Source organism: Lynx canadensis, chromosome C1, assembly GCF_007474595.2.
Source record: "Lynx canadensis isolate LIC74 chromosome C1, mLynCan4.pri.v2, whole genome shotgun sequence".
In the NCBI taxonomy this organism is placed as follows: Eukaryota; Metazoa; Chordata; class Mammalia; order Carnivora; family Felidae; genus Lynx; species Lynx canadensis.
This window is the reverse complement of record NC_044310.1, coordinates 12356723-12372971: the sequence shown is the minus strand read 5'-3', so window position 1 is coordinate 12372971 and position 16249 is coordinate 12356723. Positions and strand designations below refer to the sequence as shown.

The following is a 16249-nucleotide window of genomic DNA, read 5'->3' as shown; positions in this document are numbered from 1 at the left end:
CAAGGACCCACTGGGAAAACACCTTTTTACTGACAAGGATTTTTTTTTTTTTTTTTTTTTCCCAGAGAGAAGGAGAGTATTCAGCAAAATTCATTCCCAAAACCCATGACTCCGATGACAAGAGTCATCCTCCCCTCCCTCCTCACCCCTGCTGGGAAAGGGCAGATCACCCAAAGCTTCCCCGCCCCCCCCGGAGAGAACAGCCTGTCATTCTCCACAGAACCATGTTTTCCGATCAACGCCAAAGCCTGAACGGCACCAATGCCCTTTGCGTGTTGGGCACTGCACGTGGCCCTAAGTCTCCCACTTCCTGTTTCACGGGCTCCGCAGCCCCTGAGGCCATCCCTGTCCCCAAAGGAGGAAGCCATCCCCAGCCTGGGCAGCGCTGGGTGCGACAGTGGGGAGGCCCCACCGCTCGCAACACAAAAGGGACTCAGGGGTCCCTCAGGAGTCCCCGCGTAATGGCTAAGGCTGGGCTCCCCTGTGTCACTACCTCCTCCATCAAGCTGCCGCCAGCACATGGAAACAAGACTGGAGGCCCGAGGACAGCAGGCCCCCCAGAAGGTTGCCAAGAGCGCCACGACCCGAACCTTGGAAGGAAAGTCCCCTGGGCTTCTGGAAACCACGCCCCTGCCCCTCAGGCAGATGAAAAGAAAAAAAGAAGAGCGGATGTTGCACAAACCCCCCTCTGGAGGGTCCTGAGCAGGCACATTTTGAAATAGCCGGCAGGGTTCCGTTTGGGGCGCGCCCAGTTTCAATTCTGCTTTTCCCCAGGGGATGGATGGCAAGAGGAAAATCACCGGACTGGTCTCAGAACTGGCTGAGATTGTCCAAGGTGGGGGGGGGGGGTGCCTAGCTCGAGGCAGGCGCAGTGCGTGGCCACCACACCGCCACCACATCCCACACGTCTCAAAAATGCCCCCACTTGACAGGTAGAGAAACTGAGGCTCAGAGCCTTCTGTTCCTTGTCCAACACCAAACAGGTCTTCCCGACCTCCAGCCAGTGACCCTGGCCCCTTATTGCCTGGGTCCCATCAGGGACAGAGCTGAAGAGAACAGTGATGCTGAAGAGAGGGATTTCCTCCTGCCCAGCCAGGTCTCCTTGCACCCCCCCCCCCCACAGGTGCACAGGTGTGCGAGCAAGAGAAACCCCTTGGTTACAGACAAGGGGGCCAAAGGAGGGGACAGGAGAAGACCCCTCCCAAGTGCAGCCTGTTTTTCAAGAGACATCCTGAAACAGAAAGCTGGTGTGGGGCAGGTTAGGGAGGCCTGCCTGGAGGCGGGGACAGACTGGGGACTGCGGGGGCAGCCACTACTCAGGTGACCTTCCTGGCAGGAAGGCAGGCCAATGTGCCAGCTCTTCCAGCCCCTCAAGCAGACCTACAAGTCTGGACTTTCTAGGACATCCTTCCATTTTTGAATGATGGCAACCGATTCCACCTTCTTGAAAATACTATGTGGGCCTAAAAGCATGTGTGTACGGCCTGAGTTTGGCCTGAGGAGGGAGAGTCTTAAGAGGTGGGACCTCTGATGCCTAGAACTGCAGGGAACCCCACAGGCTACCTCGCCCGGGTTTCCAGGCTCATGGTGAAGATCAAAGACGACAGTGTAAGTTAGTATCATATACTGTAAAGGGCAGTCCGCCTGGAAAGGGCTGTTGGCCATCTGGCAAGAATTCCCGTGCTCTCAGAAAGTTCTACCCCATGTGGCTGAAATCTCACTGGCCTTAGTCACTAACCTTACTTCTGCTTTCGGGGCCCACAGAGCCAGGAGGCTCCCAGTCTTGCCCCAAAAGATCTGAACACCTCCTATGATGACCTCATACAATGTCTCTGCCCCAAAGAACAGCCACTGTCCTTGCCTATGTCCCCTGACATGGGGGTCACCCCACTCTGAGCCATCCCCACCAACCTCTGCCCTCCAGTGGGAGAAAGGAAGGTGGGGCCCAGGGGGCAGGGCCTCCCAGATCTAGGTGCGGCTTTGAGCCGCTCATGTCACGCGCACCAACAGGTGACTCTAGGGGACTCCGGTTTTTTGTGCTGGCTTTTCATGTTGAAAACAAGGTTCTCTACAGACTCATTTGAAAGTTTTCCAAGGTTTTGGGGGATTTTTTGTTTTGTTGTTTTTACTAGAATGTTCCTGAGTTACAGTCCCAAACCATGGCCTGAATTTCTCATCTTTCTTCTTTAAAAATAACACCAGGGGCGGAGCGCCTGGGTGGCTCAGTCGGTTGAGTGTCCCACTTTGGCTCAGGTCATGATCTCACGATACGTGGGTTCGAGCGCTGGTCAGGCTCTGTGCTGACAGCTCGGAGCCTGGAGCCTGCTTCGGATTCTGTGTCTCCCTCTCTCTCCGCCCCTCTCCTGCTCGCACTCTGTCTCTCTCTCTCTCTCTCAAAAATAAATGAACATTAAAAAAATTTTTTTTTTTTAATAATAACACTAGGAGCGCCTGGCTGGCTCAGTTGGCTAAGTGTCCAACTCTTGATTTCGGCTCAGCTCACTATTCCAGGGTTGTAGGATCAAGCCTGATGTCCCTGTTTGGGATTCTTTTTCTTCCCCCAACCCCCCTCTCTCTCTCTCTCACTCTCTGCCCCTCCTCCCCCTCTCTCAAATTAAATAAATAAACATATAAATAAATAAATAAATAAATAAATAAATAAATAAATAAAACACTAATAATGACAACAGCCACCTTGTATTAAGAACTCTGGGTCTGCTGCTTTGCCGACGCCTCCGTTTGCCTCACGGCAGCCCTGGGGTCAGGCCCCACTGAGTTCTCCTCGTTTCAGAGGGAGCAAGTGAGGTTCAGAGAGGTTGGGTGATTCCCCTGAGGCCACACAGTGAGCACCACTGGCAAAGTCTGGATTCAAAACCAGACTCTTGACTCCACAGCCTACTTGTGTCAAGCACGATGCTAGACTCTCATTTCTGGTGTCTTTCCTGGCAATGACACTGGTGGACAAAATCGGCTTTTATCCTAAAATAATGTGAATGGTAATGAATGGGGAGGAGGCAGTCAAGACCCCAATCCTCGGGGTTAGGTCTGCGGGTCTCAGAGGGGAGCCAGGAATCCCTCCCTCGGAGAACACTGCCATCTGGTGGGTGGCCGAGGGGAGGAGGCAGAGTGACAGGTGATAAAAAGGCTGCAGAGCAGGTAAAGGCGCGCAGGTGGGGGGGGAGGGGGGACCCTGGCACTCACCTTGTTGAGGCTGCTGCGGTCACTGACGCTCTTGGTCAGCTGTTGGATCTCGGCCACCTGGTCGGCCAACCGCTTCTGCTCGTTGAGCTTCTCGGCCAGCGTCTCCAGCTCCGTGAGGGCGAGCTGCAGGGACAGCCTGTCCGGGTGGCCCCTGGGGGTGTTCTTCAGCATGTCCTGCCAGGACCCCGAGAGAGCCGGGAATGAGAACCGCACGCCGGCAGACCCTCCTCCCCTGGCCTGGGGTCAAGGCCTCACCCTCCCACCTCCTGCAGAGACCCGATCTGAAGGTGCCCAGCTTTCGGCCAGGACAGATGGTATCGAACATGGAGTAAGGACTCCAGAAATAGCTAATGAACAGAAAAATAAAATAAATCTCTGGATCAATCCCTAATTCACTGATCAGCAGTTTCCTGAGATGAGAGCTCCCTCCTTCAGCTGGAAGCTCTGAGGACAGAGAAGAAAGTGCTGGGGTGGCCCTCGGCCTGGCGACCCCCCCCCCCCCCGCCAAGCCACCCCAACTAAGGGCCCTGGGCGATCAGGGAAGGGGTTCCGAGCTCCGGGAGCCCTGCGTGGGGACCAACGCTCCCTCTGGAAGCCTGACAAGGCCAAAGCCAGCTGACTGAGCAACTCCCCACTGCCGGGACCCCTCAGGCCCCGGGAGGCCACAGGCTGTCACTCCCTTCCGGTCGCCTGGGCTCCTGCCCCCGCACCCTGCAGGTCCGTGGCAGCCCGAACCCCGCACAGTACCTGAAGCAGGAGGATGAACTGCGGGAACCTCTGGATCGGCTTCACCATCAACCCGTAGAGCGTGACGCGGTCAGGGCTGCATACCTGCCGACGCTGTTGGAGAAGGGGCGGAGCCGTCCGCTGACCTCCCGCGGCGAGGGCCCAGCCACAACCTGAAGCCCCACCCGAGCCAAGCCCGACGGAGGAGCACAGCCCCAACAGGGCCAGGTCCCCCCCCAAAGGACCCGCCCCTCACCTCGCCCATCTGTTCCACCTGACAAACCTCCAGATTCCCAGGCTGCTTACGGATCTGTCCACCTCGTCATCACCCTCCTCTTGGGGGGCAAGAGGGACCGATCCTCTCCCCCCAGGACGGGGGATGTCCCAAAGGAAAGGGGGGGTGGCATCCAGGCCACAGCGATGACGTGACACCCGAAGCTGGGCCGCAAGGCCCTCTCCCTCCTGAGAAACCCGTGAGAGGGGCCCACCTTGAGGAACTCGAGGAAGGCAGGCTTGGTGAGACAGGCCTTCTTGATGATGGACATGGCGTTGGTGAAGTTGTTCACATAGTCGCTGTAGACGTCTAGCACCATGGACTTGGAGAACTGGGATGGGCACGGGGGCAGGGAGGGAGGGTCACTGTGACGTGAGGGGAAGGGCGGGCGGCACCCCTGCCCTCGGTGCCAGGTACCCGGAGGCTCGCAACCAGCCCTGTGGTCAGGAGACCTGTCGCCCCGCTGAGGGGACGAACCCAGGCTCCGAGGGGTGGAGAGATGCCCACGGTCCAGGGAGGGAGGGGCGGTGCTAAGGAGAGACCAGGGACCCTCCTCCTCTCCCAGCAGGGTGACCCGGGAAGGCGAGGGGAGAAGGGACAGAGGTGGGGGCAGCCACGATGCCCCTTTTTGCATTTCCTCACCACCCCCAGGAAGTAAAATGCCCTGGGCCTCCAGCCCCGAGGACGGCACTCCTGACCCCAGGTCCTTGTCCGCACTGACCAGGATATCAGATCTACTGAATGCTGGGGTTTGCAAAACCATATATATTTTTTCCTTTTAGCAGAACCCAGTGATCTAAAACAGATCCACTGACTTGATGCGCCCACCCCCCACAAATCTCTTTGGGGTTCACAGACTGCAGTTTGAAAAACAAGAGTCCCCCCTCAGATGGGGGGCCTGAGCCCCGAGAGAGCCCTGGAGCTGGCCAAGGTTACAAAACTGAGCTGGGACCCAGCCGGGCCTCCTGGAGAGCAAGCCAGTGCACCTGCCCCTTGCCCTGTAGCATAGAGTCCTCTGGGGGCCAAGGCCATGGGATGGGAAAGCATCTCATATGGTGAGCACCCTGTGGGTACTCAGACCAGCCGCCCCAGCAGGGCCAGAACGGTGAGCTGGCTTCCCCAGCACCCTGCCCGCAGACATCTCCAAGGACCCACTAGAAGCTGTCATGTGCACCCCAGCTTGGGCCAGGCAGACTCAGGCCCTGCTTCCCCCTGACCCTGTCAGCTTGGACAGGTGACCAGGTGGAGGCAGGAGGCTGGCCCGGATGACATCCGGGTCAGGGCTGCGGTGTTCACCTTGGTGGGGGCCGGGGAAAGAGAATCTGGGATACCTACTGAAGCCACGAAGAGGTCCCCAATCTTCTCGGTGGAGTCCCACTCGGCCACCCGGGAGGACAGGGCTATCTGGAACATGGAGTGGCAGTGTAGGATCTCCTTCACGCGGAAGAACACCACCTGGCACTTACGGGCGCTCAGCACCTTGGGTTCCATCTCCATCAGGGGGTTGCGGTAATCCTGCGGGGCGGGGTGGGGGGGCCGGCAGCGGGGTGAGCACCCCAGGGCCCGGCCACAGCCCCTCCCACCCAGTTGCCCTGCCAATCAGAACTCAGCAGGCCATGTGTGGACCTTCCCGGAGGCAGGAGGTGGGAGGGCACTTATCCCTCACTCCTCACCGTCCTTTGGGAAGGGTCTCCATGAATGTAACACTCCTGGCCCCTCTTTGCCCACCCACAACCCACCCCCGTGACTTAGGTGTCACGCTGGACTGGGGGAAGAGGCCACCTGCAAACAGCCACGTGGAGGCAGGCCCCGAGGCCCAGGCCGGCCCTGGGCAGCTCTGCCCGTGACTGAGCCCGCGTGTCGAATGGAATAGTGGTGGCGATGCCCCTCTGGCAAGTCCCCTGGCCCCCAGCCCTAGAGCCACACCCCCACCAGCCATCAGGAACACGATGATATTGTCATCTCTCCCTGCCTGCCGCCCGGGCTGCCCTTGTGTGGCTCCGAACTCAGGAGGGGCAAGAGGACGGTGTCATCGACACCCCACGACCCCCAACAATTCCCTTCCCCGCTGGCCTGTCTTGGAGTCACAGCACCCCCAGAGGAGTCACCCCTTCGGGAGTGCAGACGACAGACCGGGGCGGCAGGGTTACTCCAGTCACACGAGCACTGACAGAGCACGAGGGGGTGCATCCACTCCAGCCTCGGGCGGGGGAGGGGGGGCCCAGGATGATCCCGGATGATGGGAGACGTGGCCCCTGGCCCGGGGCTCCCGGACTGGTGAGGAAAGCACGGTCCCTTCCAGGCACAGAAGGGTCCACACGCCCTCTACTCTAGAGGGCACACCTCACTTCACAGACCCGCGACTCTGGTTCAGAAATGCAGTCTTCCTGCCAACTCCCAGGCATCCCCATAAAAGCGCTGGCCTGTGGCTCCTTCCCCTTAAAACTGCCCATAACCTCCCTACGAACCCTCCTTACAGAGTGTCCCTCTGGGGTCCTCCCTGCTGTCTCCCCAGAGGCCCCCGGAGTCGTACCTGGAGGACCCGCTTCAAAGACTCCACGTAGCTGCCTTCACTCTGCACGATGGAGCCCAGGATGTGCCTCCGGACCACCTGCCCGGGCCAGAAAACACAGTCAGTGGCCGCACCCGCCATAGCACAGAGGGAGCACCCGATGTGTGCAGAGGCCCCGGGTGGCCGATAAGGAGTCCTGGCGCCAGAAGAGCTGAGGGGCTGCAGGACGGAAGGGACTCGTCCCTCCCAGAGCCCGCTCCTGGGACCACCGGGGCCCGCGGGCCAGCGTTGCCCTCCAGAGCCCCGCCTACAGATGGGGGCTGTGGGGTGCTGGGCTCGAGGCCCCCGCCAGGCCGCTCCTCGCGTACATCCAGGGATAGGGAGTCACCACCCCTCCTCCAAGGGGTCAGGTGGCCTCCCACATCCTGGGACAAATGGGGGAGAAAATTCTTTCTTGGACGGAACAGAGATCTCAGCTCCCACCCCTCATAGCTCCAACCCCTTAACCAACCCCCCTCCCTCAGACGGGATCCCTCAGGGTACTCTCCACCCCACCGGGTGAGCTCCACCGCAGGCCAAACAGCCCAGTGCCCCCCAGCCCCCCTCTCGCTGGCCCCTTCTCTCCTCGGCCCACATCAACACCCCCCTCAGGTGCAGCCTGGCCGGCAACAGGCTGGGAGCCCTCGCCTGGGCCCAGCAGCACAGAGGGGGCAGGTGCATAAGCAAACCCCGCTGCACAGTGGAATCACATGGGCGTCTTTAAAATGCTGTCACCTAGCTGCCTCCCCAGACGTTCCGACTGAGTCGGTATAGGGCACTACCTGGGTATGGGAGGGGTGGGGGGGAGGGGGTGGTGAGAGCATCCCAGGTGATTCCTCTGTGCCCCCACAGCCGTCCTGGGCATCGATCCAGCCACTACCCTCTCCCCCTGCCCCTCTGGACACCTCCTTCCCACCTAGCACACCTCTGTCAGCAATTCCCACGGCCCCGCCTGGGACCCAGGCCTGACTACGGCCCGCACAGCCCCAGGGCCGCAGGATGGGCCAGGCCCACTGTCCTTCAGGCCGCCCCACAGCCAGATGCACTGTCACGGTCACCGATCCCCAGGTGCCCAAGCCGTTCCCAGAGCAGAGTTCTCGACCACAGCACATAGACACTGGGGGCCGGGTGACTCTTGGGTGTCGGGGACTGTCCTGTGCACTGTAGGATATTCAGCAGCATCCCTGGCCCCCGCCCACTAGATTCCAGGAGGACCTCCAGTTGCGACAACCACAAACGTCACCAGACACGGCCAAATGCCCCTGGAGGGTAAAATCACCTCGGCTGAGAGCCACTGGCCCAAAGTAACTCATATTGCCTGACCGGGAAACACAAGAGGCTCCGGAGGAGAGAGACGCGGCCAATGCCAGCAGGAGCAGCTGGGACTGTGAGCCGGAAGCCTGGGCTCGCGCCTGGCTCTGACGGGGACTCGCCGCGCGCGGGCAGGGGGTCATCACCTCAGTGCTGGGGGCAGGGGGGTCCAGGCGGGTAACAGAAAAGGAGGAAGCAGGCGGACGGACTCACGTCCTGGGACGTGAGGTGTGGCCACCACATCTCCTCTCCCTGGTTTTCAAAAGAGGCCAAGCATCTCCTCTGCCAGCCAAAAGAGGGGCAAATCCTTTTTCGCACCTGCTGCCCCAACGCGACTCACTCAGTGTCCCCACAATGGGGGAAGGCAGGGGTCTCCCCCCACCCCCCCACCCCCCGTTTCATGCCTCATGGCAACATGCCTGTGCCTGAGGCCCGGAGCAAAGCCCCCGGGGTCCTGGTCCCCTGTGACACTTCAGGGGAGGGGAGGCATGGCCCAAAGACCCCCGACGCCTGGGAGAAGCCCAGAGATGGAGGGTGGGCTGGCCCCTCCGTAGTCTCCCAAGTTGGAATAGCTCAATGCTTTCCAACCCTTCTGTCACTGTGGTCTTCCCTGCAAATGACATCTCCCGTGTGAAATGATTAAGCAGGAGCTGCTCTCGTCACCCTGGGGGTGGGAAGAAAAGGCTCTGAATGCCGGCCCCCCCGTCCCCACCCCGGGACAACGGCATGGGACCTGCTGGGCCCAGTCTGGAAGTCTGCGCAGCAGGTGAGGAGAGAACGAGCTGAGGCTCGGCCAGGAGGCCCCGCTCACCCCTTCCCCTTCAAGACCCAGACCCGCGGGGTCCCCAACCACCCCTTTTGCCCCCAAAGACCCCCGGCACCCCACCCTACCCACAGACCTGCTGAGGGCTCAGGCCATCTGGCATGGGGCCCAGCTCCGGGGCCGGGGGCTTGATGTCCGTAACGCTGACCTCCAGGAGTCCCATGTCCTCCTCCTCCGAGTCACCTGCAAAGTCAGATGGGCTGGTGACACACGCAAGCGAGGATGACCTAGACTGTTCAGCCCCCCAGGAGTTGGGAACCACCCTGGGCCAGGGTCCTGGGGCCGCACAGGGTCAGAGCCCACAAGCTGCACTCACTGCTGCGCTCTGCTAGATCGGTCGGTCCGTAAATTAACGGGAACGAGCAAGGGGCCACAGAGCAGCACGTCCGGGGCCTCCAGCTCGCCCGATCAGCTCTGCCAGAGTCCCTGTCCCTGCTCAGACCCGCCCACTCCTGGCCCGGAGTAAGCCAGGCCGCCCGTGTCTCCATCACTATGCACTAAAAATAGTTTTCTTCTGGATGCCCAAAAGGGGGAAGAAAGTAAGCCCCAAGAAGAATGGGGCTCTTTGGCTGTGCGTTTTCAAGTTTTCATCACAACTAATGCAGACAGACCCAAAGGGAAAAAGTTCAACTGGGCGATGCAGACCCGAGTGGAGGCAGCTCTCGGACAGAGAGCAGGAGACAGGCCAAGGATCAGGCAGAGAGAGAGAGAGAGAGAGAGAGGTCAGGCAGAGTGTAGGGACCTGGCTTTGACGGGTTCTGCCCCCACAAGAGAGACACAGGCACAGGGAGATGGGACCCTAGCTGCTCAGGACTCTGACACCCAGTGGGGGTGGCCGTGGGGAAGCTGAGCAGAAAGAAGGGGCAGCGACCCCTGAGCGGGGGGCCGAGGGAGCAGGGACACCCGGGCGGGCCCTTACCTGAACAGGAGACAGAAGAGGAGGAGGAGGAGGGACAGCGGACGACAGTGTGGGGGTGGGGGTGGTGAAGGCCCTCCTGCCTGGCCCACATGGTACCCCGGGCATCACTCCGCACCCACCCCAGCCGCCGGCCCCGCGGCTTCCTCTTCCCCCATGCGCCACCGGGCAACATTCTTGGCCAGTGATCCGAGCCCTGTCGTGGCTATTAATAACACCCGGGTGGGAGGGTCACTTTGGGGAAGGCTCTGGGCCGGCGGGCGGGGCGGGGGAGGGCCGAGGGAGAGCCCGCTGGCAGCCTGGCCAGTCTGGGGGTGGGGAGGGTGACCAGGGACCGCTCGCGGCCAACCGGCCTGTCACCCTATCCACCCTCCAGGCCACCCCACCGAGTCTGAGAGGACCCCTCCGCCCATCCGCTCCCCGGTCGGGGGCCGGGGCTCTCCCAGAGGTTCAGGGTTGTGCCAAGTTCACACAGTGCTGGAGTAATAAGCCTATTTCACAGATGAGGAACCTGCCGCTCTGAGAGGGGCAGAAGCCTACGCAAGGTCTTGCAGCCAGGGGGCCGGGGAGCCGGGACCTGAAGCCAGACCAGAGAGCTGCACACAACTCCACTGAGTGACTGCCCACTGAGAATTACACCTGCCACACAGGAGCCAGGAGCCGTGCCGGGCTCCTTCCACGCACTGCCTCGCTCACTCTCACCCCGGCCCCTGAGGCAGATGCACAGATGAGGAAACTGAGGCACAGAGAAGGTAAAGCACGTAACTTTTCAAGAGGGCACAGAGTCTCGAAGGCCTCCCTGGCCTGAACGCCTGTGCTGACCTGGCCCCCGTCTCTCACTGGTCTCCCGGACCCTCACTCCAGCCACATGAAGCCTCTGCTTTATCCTTTCTGTCCCTGTGTGTCCCCAGGCAAGCCACTGAGCCACTCTGTGCCTGTTCGCTCGTCTCCAGATGGACACAGGACAGCCCTGCGTACCGTCCGGTGTTGATGAGGATTGAGCAAGGAACCACAAAGACCGTAAGAGACTGCCTCGCGCACAGTAAGTCCCCGATACATGTGGACGATCGCGACAATCCTTTCTCGAATGTCTCCTACTTCCCCACTCCTGGGCCTTTCCACACGCTCGCTCCTGTTCCCTGCCTCACCCCCCCCCACCCTGCTACCTAACTGACCCGCGTCCTCCTGCTCCCAGCCCTTCCCTGACCGCTCATTCGCACCGCACTCCTCCCTGCTCCTGCCACATTTCCCCACCACTGCTTGTCCGCCTCTGACCGTCACTTCCTGTTTATATTCCTGGAAGAAATGCTGCTTCATTCATCTTGGTGGCCCTGCGCCCGGCACGGGGTGCGGCTCTCAGTGGGTGTTCAGTAAGTACCGGCTGCCGGGCCGATGGGTGACGGATAAAGGAAAGGGTGGGAGCGTCCAAAGATGAGGCCGGGTAAGCTGCACAGCATAAGAGGCGGGGGGCCCAGACGGCCAGGACAGAGACCAAGGGCAGGGCCGCTGGGCCCCAGACCAAGGGAGAGGCCCCAGGGCCCCCAAAACGAGGTAGACCATGCCTGCCAGAGGGTGGGAAACTAACTGGGACCAGCCAGAGAGGACTCCGACCACCGAAGGAGCCCAGAGCCCGAGTGACTTCGCCCACCGTCCCCGTTGTCACAGAGCCGAGTCCTGACCCTCCCGCCAGCCAGGCCCACGGCGCCTCACCGAGGACGTCCTTCCTGTGCAGAAAGGACACTTTGCGCATGACGGCCATCCTCGTCTTCTCCAGCCCGTCCCTGGTCCCGCTCTTCGCAGCCTTCATGAGCTGGGTCATCTGAGCAAAGGCAGAGGGGCTCATCAGAGAAGCCGAAGGAGAGCCCAGGACGCCTGCCACCAAGGGCCACGCCGCCCCACGCAGGCCTCCCAGCCGGGGCCGCGCACATCATGACCCCAGGGCCCGTTCACTCCCAGGGACGGGGCGGCAGAGGCCAAGGGGGACAGCCAGGCAACGCCGCCCAATGCATCCCAGGAAGGGGTGAGAAGGGGCATTTGTGCCCTGGAGATCACCCCGGAGGAACCCTGTTTACTGGCAAAAGGAGGTCTTAACCCGATGTCTCCCTTCGGGACAAAGTGCACGGGTAGGCGTCAAATGAAGGCAGTGGCATGACACAGGGGAAAGACCTGAGGCCTGGAGCGCCAGGCCTGGGTTCAAATCCCAGCCGCGCCTCTTGGGACAAGTCACTTAGCCTCACTGAGCCTCAGTTTCCTCACTGAGATGTGCCAGGGTCTATGAAGACTAACGGGGGCCAGGGAAGCACGCTGGACAGTAAGATGATCCGCGCAAACGGCAGCGGTTACTTTGGGGGCAAGCAGAAGGAAGTGAGTTCACACCCCCACCCCATCTGCCAAACCCAAGTGAGGCCCCCGTCCCTTGCCCCCCAAAGCAGCCAAGTTTCTGACTGCGCCGAGGCCCGGGAAGGGGAGGGAAGGCCGGAGCTGCCACGGAGCCGAGCACAGCTTCCCCGGCGTGGGGACGGACCACGGCCACCACACCTCGCGGCAGGCAAAGCAGGATGTGAGGCGGGAGAGGACGCGTGCCCAGGAGGGGGAAGCCGCGAGCTGAGCACTGGGGGAGCCCGGGGCCCACAAACAGAGCCACTGTCCTGGAAGTTATCCCTGCACCGCCCCCCAGCCCCCAGCCCTGGCATCTTCCCCGACACACAGTCAGCCCTATCCCACAGAACTTTTCTCAGTGATGGAAATGCCGACTCTCGGTGTGCCCACAGGGGGTCCACCAGCCACCAGTAACTCCTGGGCCACCTGAAAAGCGGCTCTTGTCACTAAGGACCTGAAGTCCCGGTTATATTTAATTGTAACTGATTTAAACGTAAAGAACCACATGACTATCATAATGGGCAGCGCAGTTCTAGAACACTCTCTCCTTCCAGAAACTCTCTGCTGAAGGCGGAGAGCACTCCCCTGGGGGGCTCTGGTCCCTGGAGGAGGAGGTCACCTTCCTCCAAGCAAACCCCCTGGTCCCCAGTGGAAGGGCCCCGAGCAGCCGGCCTTGCCAAAAACCCATTGGGCGTGAGGCCTGGGGCACGGGGTGGTGGTGGCTTTTCAGGAACAATGCTGACTTCTGGAAACACCCCTCGCCCCCCCCCCACACCCCGCAGGAGGAAAGGGAAGTCCCCTGGGGCCTCCCTGCATGGAAATGGTAAAATTCTTCAGTGGTGATTCTTGGCTTCTAGGAGTGGGGCTCGGGGGTCAGAAACACCTGTGATAATCTAAGGAGAAGCACGGATGTCCGACCCCAGAAACTACACAGAGATGCTCGTCCTCCTCTGGGGGTTGGGAGGGGTCACAAGCCCCAGATTGGAAACCTCTGCTCTGAGCCCAGTTCCTTCCCGGAAGAAAGCTGGGGCAGGCGGCTATCCTACAAACTCCCAAAGCGGTCTTCTCTTGCCGTTTTCCTGGGCAAAGAAGAGCAGCAAATGAACATCCCGGAAGGTGTCCCCACCATCAACCACGGTGCAAAGGCTGGACCAGGCATCTGATTCCAGGGTCACAGCCAGGGCAAGAACAGTGGTCATAGAATCTTCCCTTCGAGGCTCCCTCTCCTCTCGGGGCCTTCGCCTTCTGAGAAGTTAAACCTGCCCCCCTCAGGTCACAGGCCCCCCAAGGCGTGTGTATAGGAACTATAAAGTGCCTCCCCTCCCCCGCCGCCGCCTCCTCCTCCTCCCCCTCCCCCTCCGGGGAGGCCTCGGGTTCTGATGAAACAGGACGTGGCACAGGATGGACAGCAGACCCCGGTTTGAATCCCGGCTCTGCCACTGACCAGCGCTGTGACCATCAGCCAGTTACTTCTCTCCAGCCTCACTGATGCTAAATGACAGCAGTAAGACAGCTGCCTCCCCGGATGCCCTAGGGACAAAACAGTCAGGTGTGTAAGTAATAGTGGCCACCACCCACTGAGCTCTTAGGTCACACCGAGCACAGCACTGAGCACCTTATAGATCTGAGCTCACCTAATCTTTACATCTATCAGGGGGCTGGTAGTCTTAATGCCCCCATTTCACAGGTGAGGAAACCAAGGCTCAGAGAGGTCAAGAGACCTGCCCGGGATCACAAAGAGAGGAAGTGGTGGGACGGGGATTCAGAGCCAGGCCTGCAGGCCTCCACAGCACATAGTAGGTGCTCAACTAAGAGAAGTTCCTGCTGTCGGTGTCATCGTTATCCAGAAGTCTGGGTCTCATCTAAGACCAAGGTGTTATGATTTCTCCTACAGACTTCCTTACCCTGGATCTCTCTGAACGGCTCAGGGCGGGAGGAACGTTCAGCATCACTCACTAAGGCTCACATCTCTCCAGGCGTCACCCAAACCCACCGCCACAGTTACCAAATTTGCGGATTCCTGGGCCTCGGTCCAGACCTACAGAATCAGCATCTCTGGGGGTGCAGCCCAGGAATCTGCATTCTCCAAAGCACCCAGGTGATTCTGAGGACCCCAGAGTTTGCAGACCGCCCCAGCCCAGCCCAGCCCACCCCCCAGGAATTCTGGCACAGTGACAGTTTCACTCGGAGAGAGAGGCGAGAACGTGGAAAGGAGCAGGTGCCGGCACCACCGGTCCCGGCACAGGTGCGAGAGGCGGCCAGGCTCCGGCGTCGGGGCGGGCCCCTGCCAGGCCGCCGGGGGACAGACAGACAGTACCTTACAGTCGTACTTGTGCTTCAGCGCCTGCACGTCTCTCCCCCCGGCTCTTAAAGCCAAGATGTCTCTCTTAGTCCTGGCGTATCTCTCCTTTAGCCTAGTCAGGTCTGGAGAAAGCTGGAGCCCCCAAGCAGCCAGGCAGAAGGAGAGCAGGTGCGAGGAGCAGGCGGGACGGGAGGACACAGACAGGACAACAGAGGAGAAAGGAGACCAGGTGAGGTGGGACGTGGGGCCTGGGGATGGCTCCCGCCAGGGATCGGCTCCAGCAGCGTCCCACCCCAATGCGCAGGCAGCGGGGACTGGGAGTCCTGGCTGCTGGGGGGCCAGGGGCAGGGGACCAGCCGGCCCCGCTCAGAGAAGGGGAACAGTGCCTAGAGGACAAGGACTGTGTCTCAGGCATCCCCCCATATGCCAGGGGCCAGCGAGGGGCTGGTGACACAGGAGGTCCTTGGCAAGTTTGGGAGATGGATGGATGGGCAGGTGCGTGGGCAAATGCACAGGAAGACGGGTGAATGGACAGAGAGCTGGTTGGACAGACAGATGGACTATAAACAGAGGGGTGAGTGGTTGGATGGACAGACAGAAAAATGGCTGGATGAGCAAATGGATAAACTTGGGTGGAGGACTGCAGATCTGGGTAAATGGACGGACAGACGGACAAGAAGATGGATAAAAACCCAGGGGGACCAGGGGATGGATGGAAGCAGTGCCGTGCCGGTAAATATTTAACACGCGCTTCTCCAGGAAATAGACCCCTGCTTTGTTGGCTTTCCATGATGTCACTACGCCACCATGGCAAATTTCAAGCCACTAGTGTGACGTCGCTGAATGCGGAGTCGGAAAGAGCGCGCAATTGGTTCCTAGTTCTCGTGAGCTAGGAAGAGCGGACTCTGGCACGCCGCTGCAGGAAGGAGTGGGCAAACAGAGCAAGGGACGGACGGACGGACAGACGGACGGAGGGCAGGTGGGCGTCTGGATGGAAGGAGGGGTGGCTGACTAGCTTACACGCCACCTGGGAAGACGGATGGATGGAGAGACAAACACAGACATTCAAACGCATGAGCAACACTGACATCCGGTGAAGCATTCAGAACCCCAAGAAGGTACTACTTCCGGAGTAGACCAGGAAGGGGACCACGAGCAGGAGCGCTGGAGGCAGGCGGGCCTGGGTTTAAGTCGCCACCCCCCGCTCACTAGCTGGAATAGTGTCTTCACCTCTTGGAGGGACACCTTCCTCACTGGGAAAGCGGCCCGGATGATAACCACTTCACGGAGTTACTGAGAAGATGGAATGGGAAACACGTGTAGACCCCAAGACTTAGCAAGCACTCAAAACATGGAAGCTAGTATTACGCTATCTTTCAGATTATAAGTGCTCAATATTTGTTGAATGGGTGGATAGTTGGTAGGATGGATGGACGGATGGAAGGATGGATGGACGGATGGATGGAAAGATGGATGAATGGATGGATGGATGGATGGATGGATGGATGGATGGATGGATGGATGGTTGGATGGATGGACGGATGGATGGACGGATGGAAGGGAGGGAGGGAAGGAGGGAGGATAGAAGGAAGGATGCTTGGATGGATGAATAGATGGGTGCATGGATGCATGGACAGAAGAACGATGTATGTTCTTTCAAATCTTGTGTGATGTTGAGTTGTATACCACTTACTGGCTGCGTGACCGTAACCATATCATTTAGCCTCTCTACACTTCTGTGTTAGGGTCTCTGATCAATAACATGA

General features: G+C 60.1%; 1 protein-coding gene and 1 long non-coding RNA gene across 3 annotated transcripts in view; one reads left to right on the top strand and one right to left on the bottom strand.

The window, feature by feature from the left end:
- Nucleotides 1-16249, bottom strand: part of ARHGEF10L (Rho guanine nucleotide exchange factor 10 like) — a 105886-nt gene that overhangs the window by 61685 nt on the left and 27952 nt on the right. Inside the window, 8 exon segments of the mRNA XM_030324279.1 lie at nucleotides 3202-3375; nucleotides 3949-4041; nucleotides 4416-4532; nucleotides 5537-5716; nucleotides 6735-6812; nucleotides 8963-9069; nucleotides 11513-11621; nucleotides 14499-14615. Of these exon segments, the coding sequence (XP_030180139.1) occupies nucleotides 3202-3375; nucleotides 3949-4041; nucleotides 4416-4532; nucleotides 5537-5716; nucleotides 6735-6812; nucleotides 8963-9069; nucleotides 11513-11621; nucleotides 14499-14615 (975 nt within the window).
- LOC115520168 lies at nucleotides 10139-15928 on the top strand. Of its 2 annotated transcripts, XR_004343954.1 has the most exons (4): nucleotides 10139-10554; nucleotides 10714-10844; nucleotides 11468-13730; nucleotides 14076-15928. It is a non-coding gene; the product is annotated as an uncharacterized LOC115520168 (long non-coding RNA). The 2 variants fall into 2 exon arrangements; XR_004343953.1 differs by having other exon boundaries at nucleotides 10714-13730.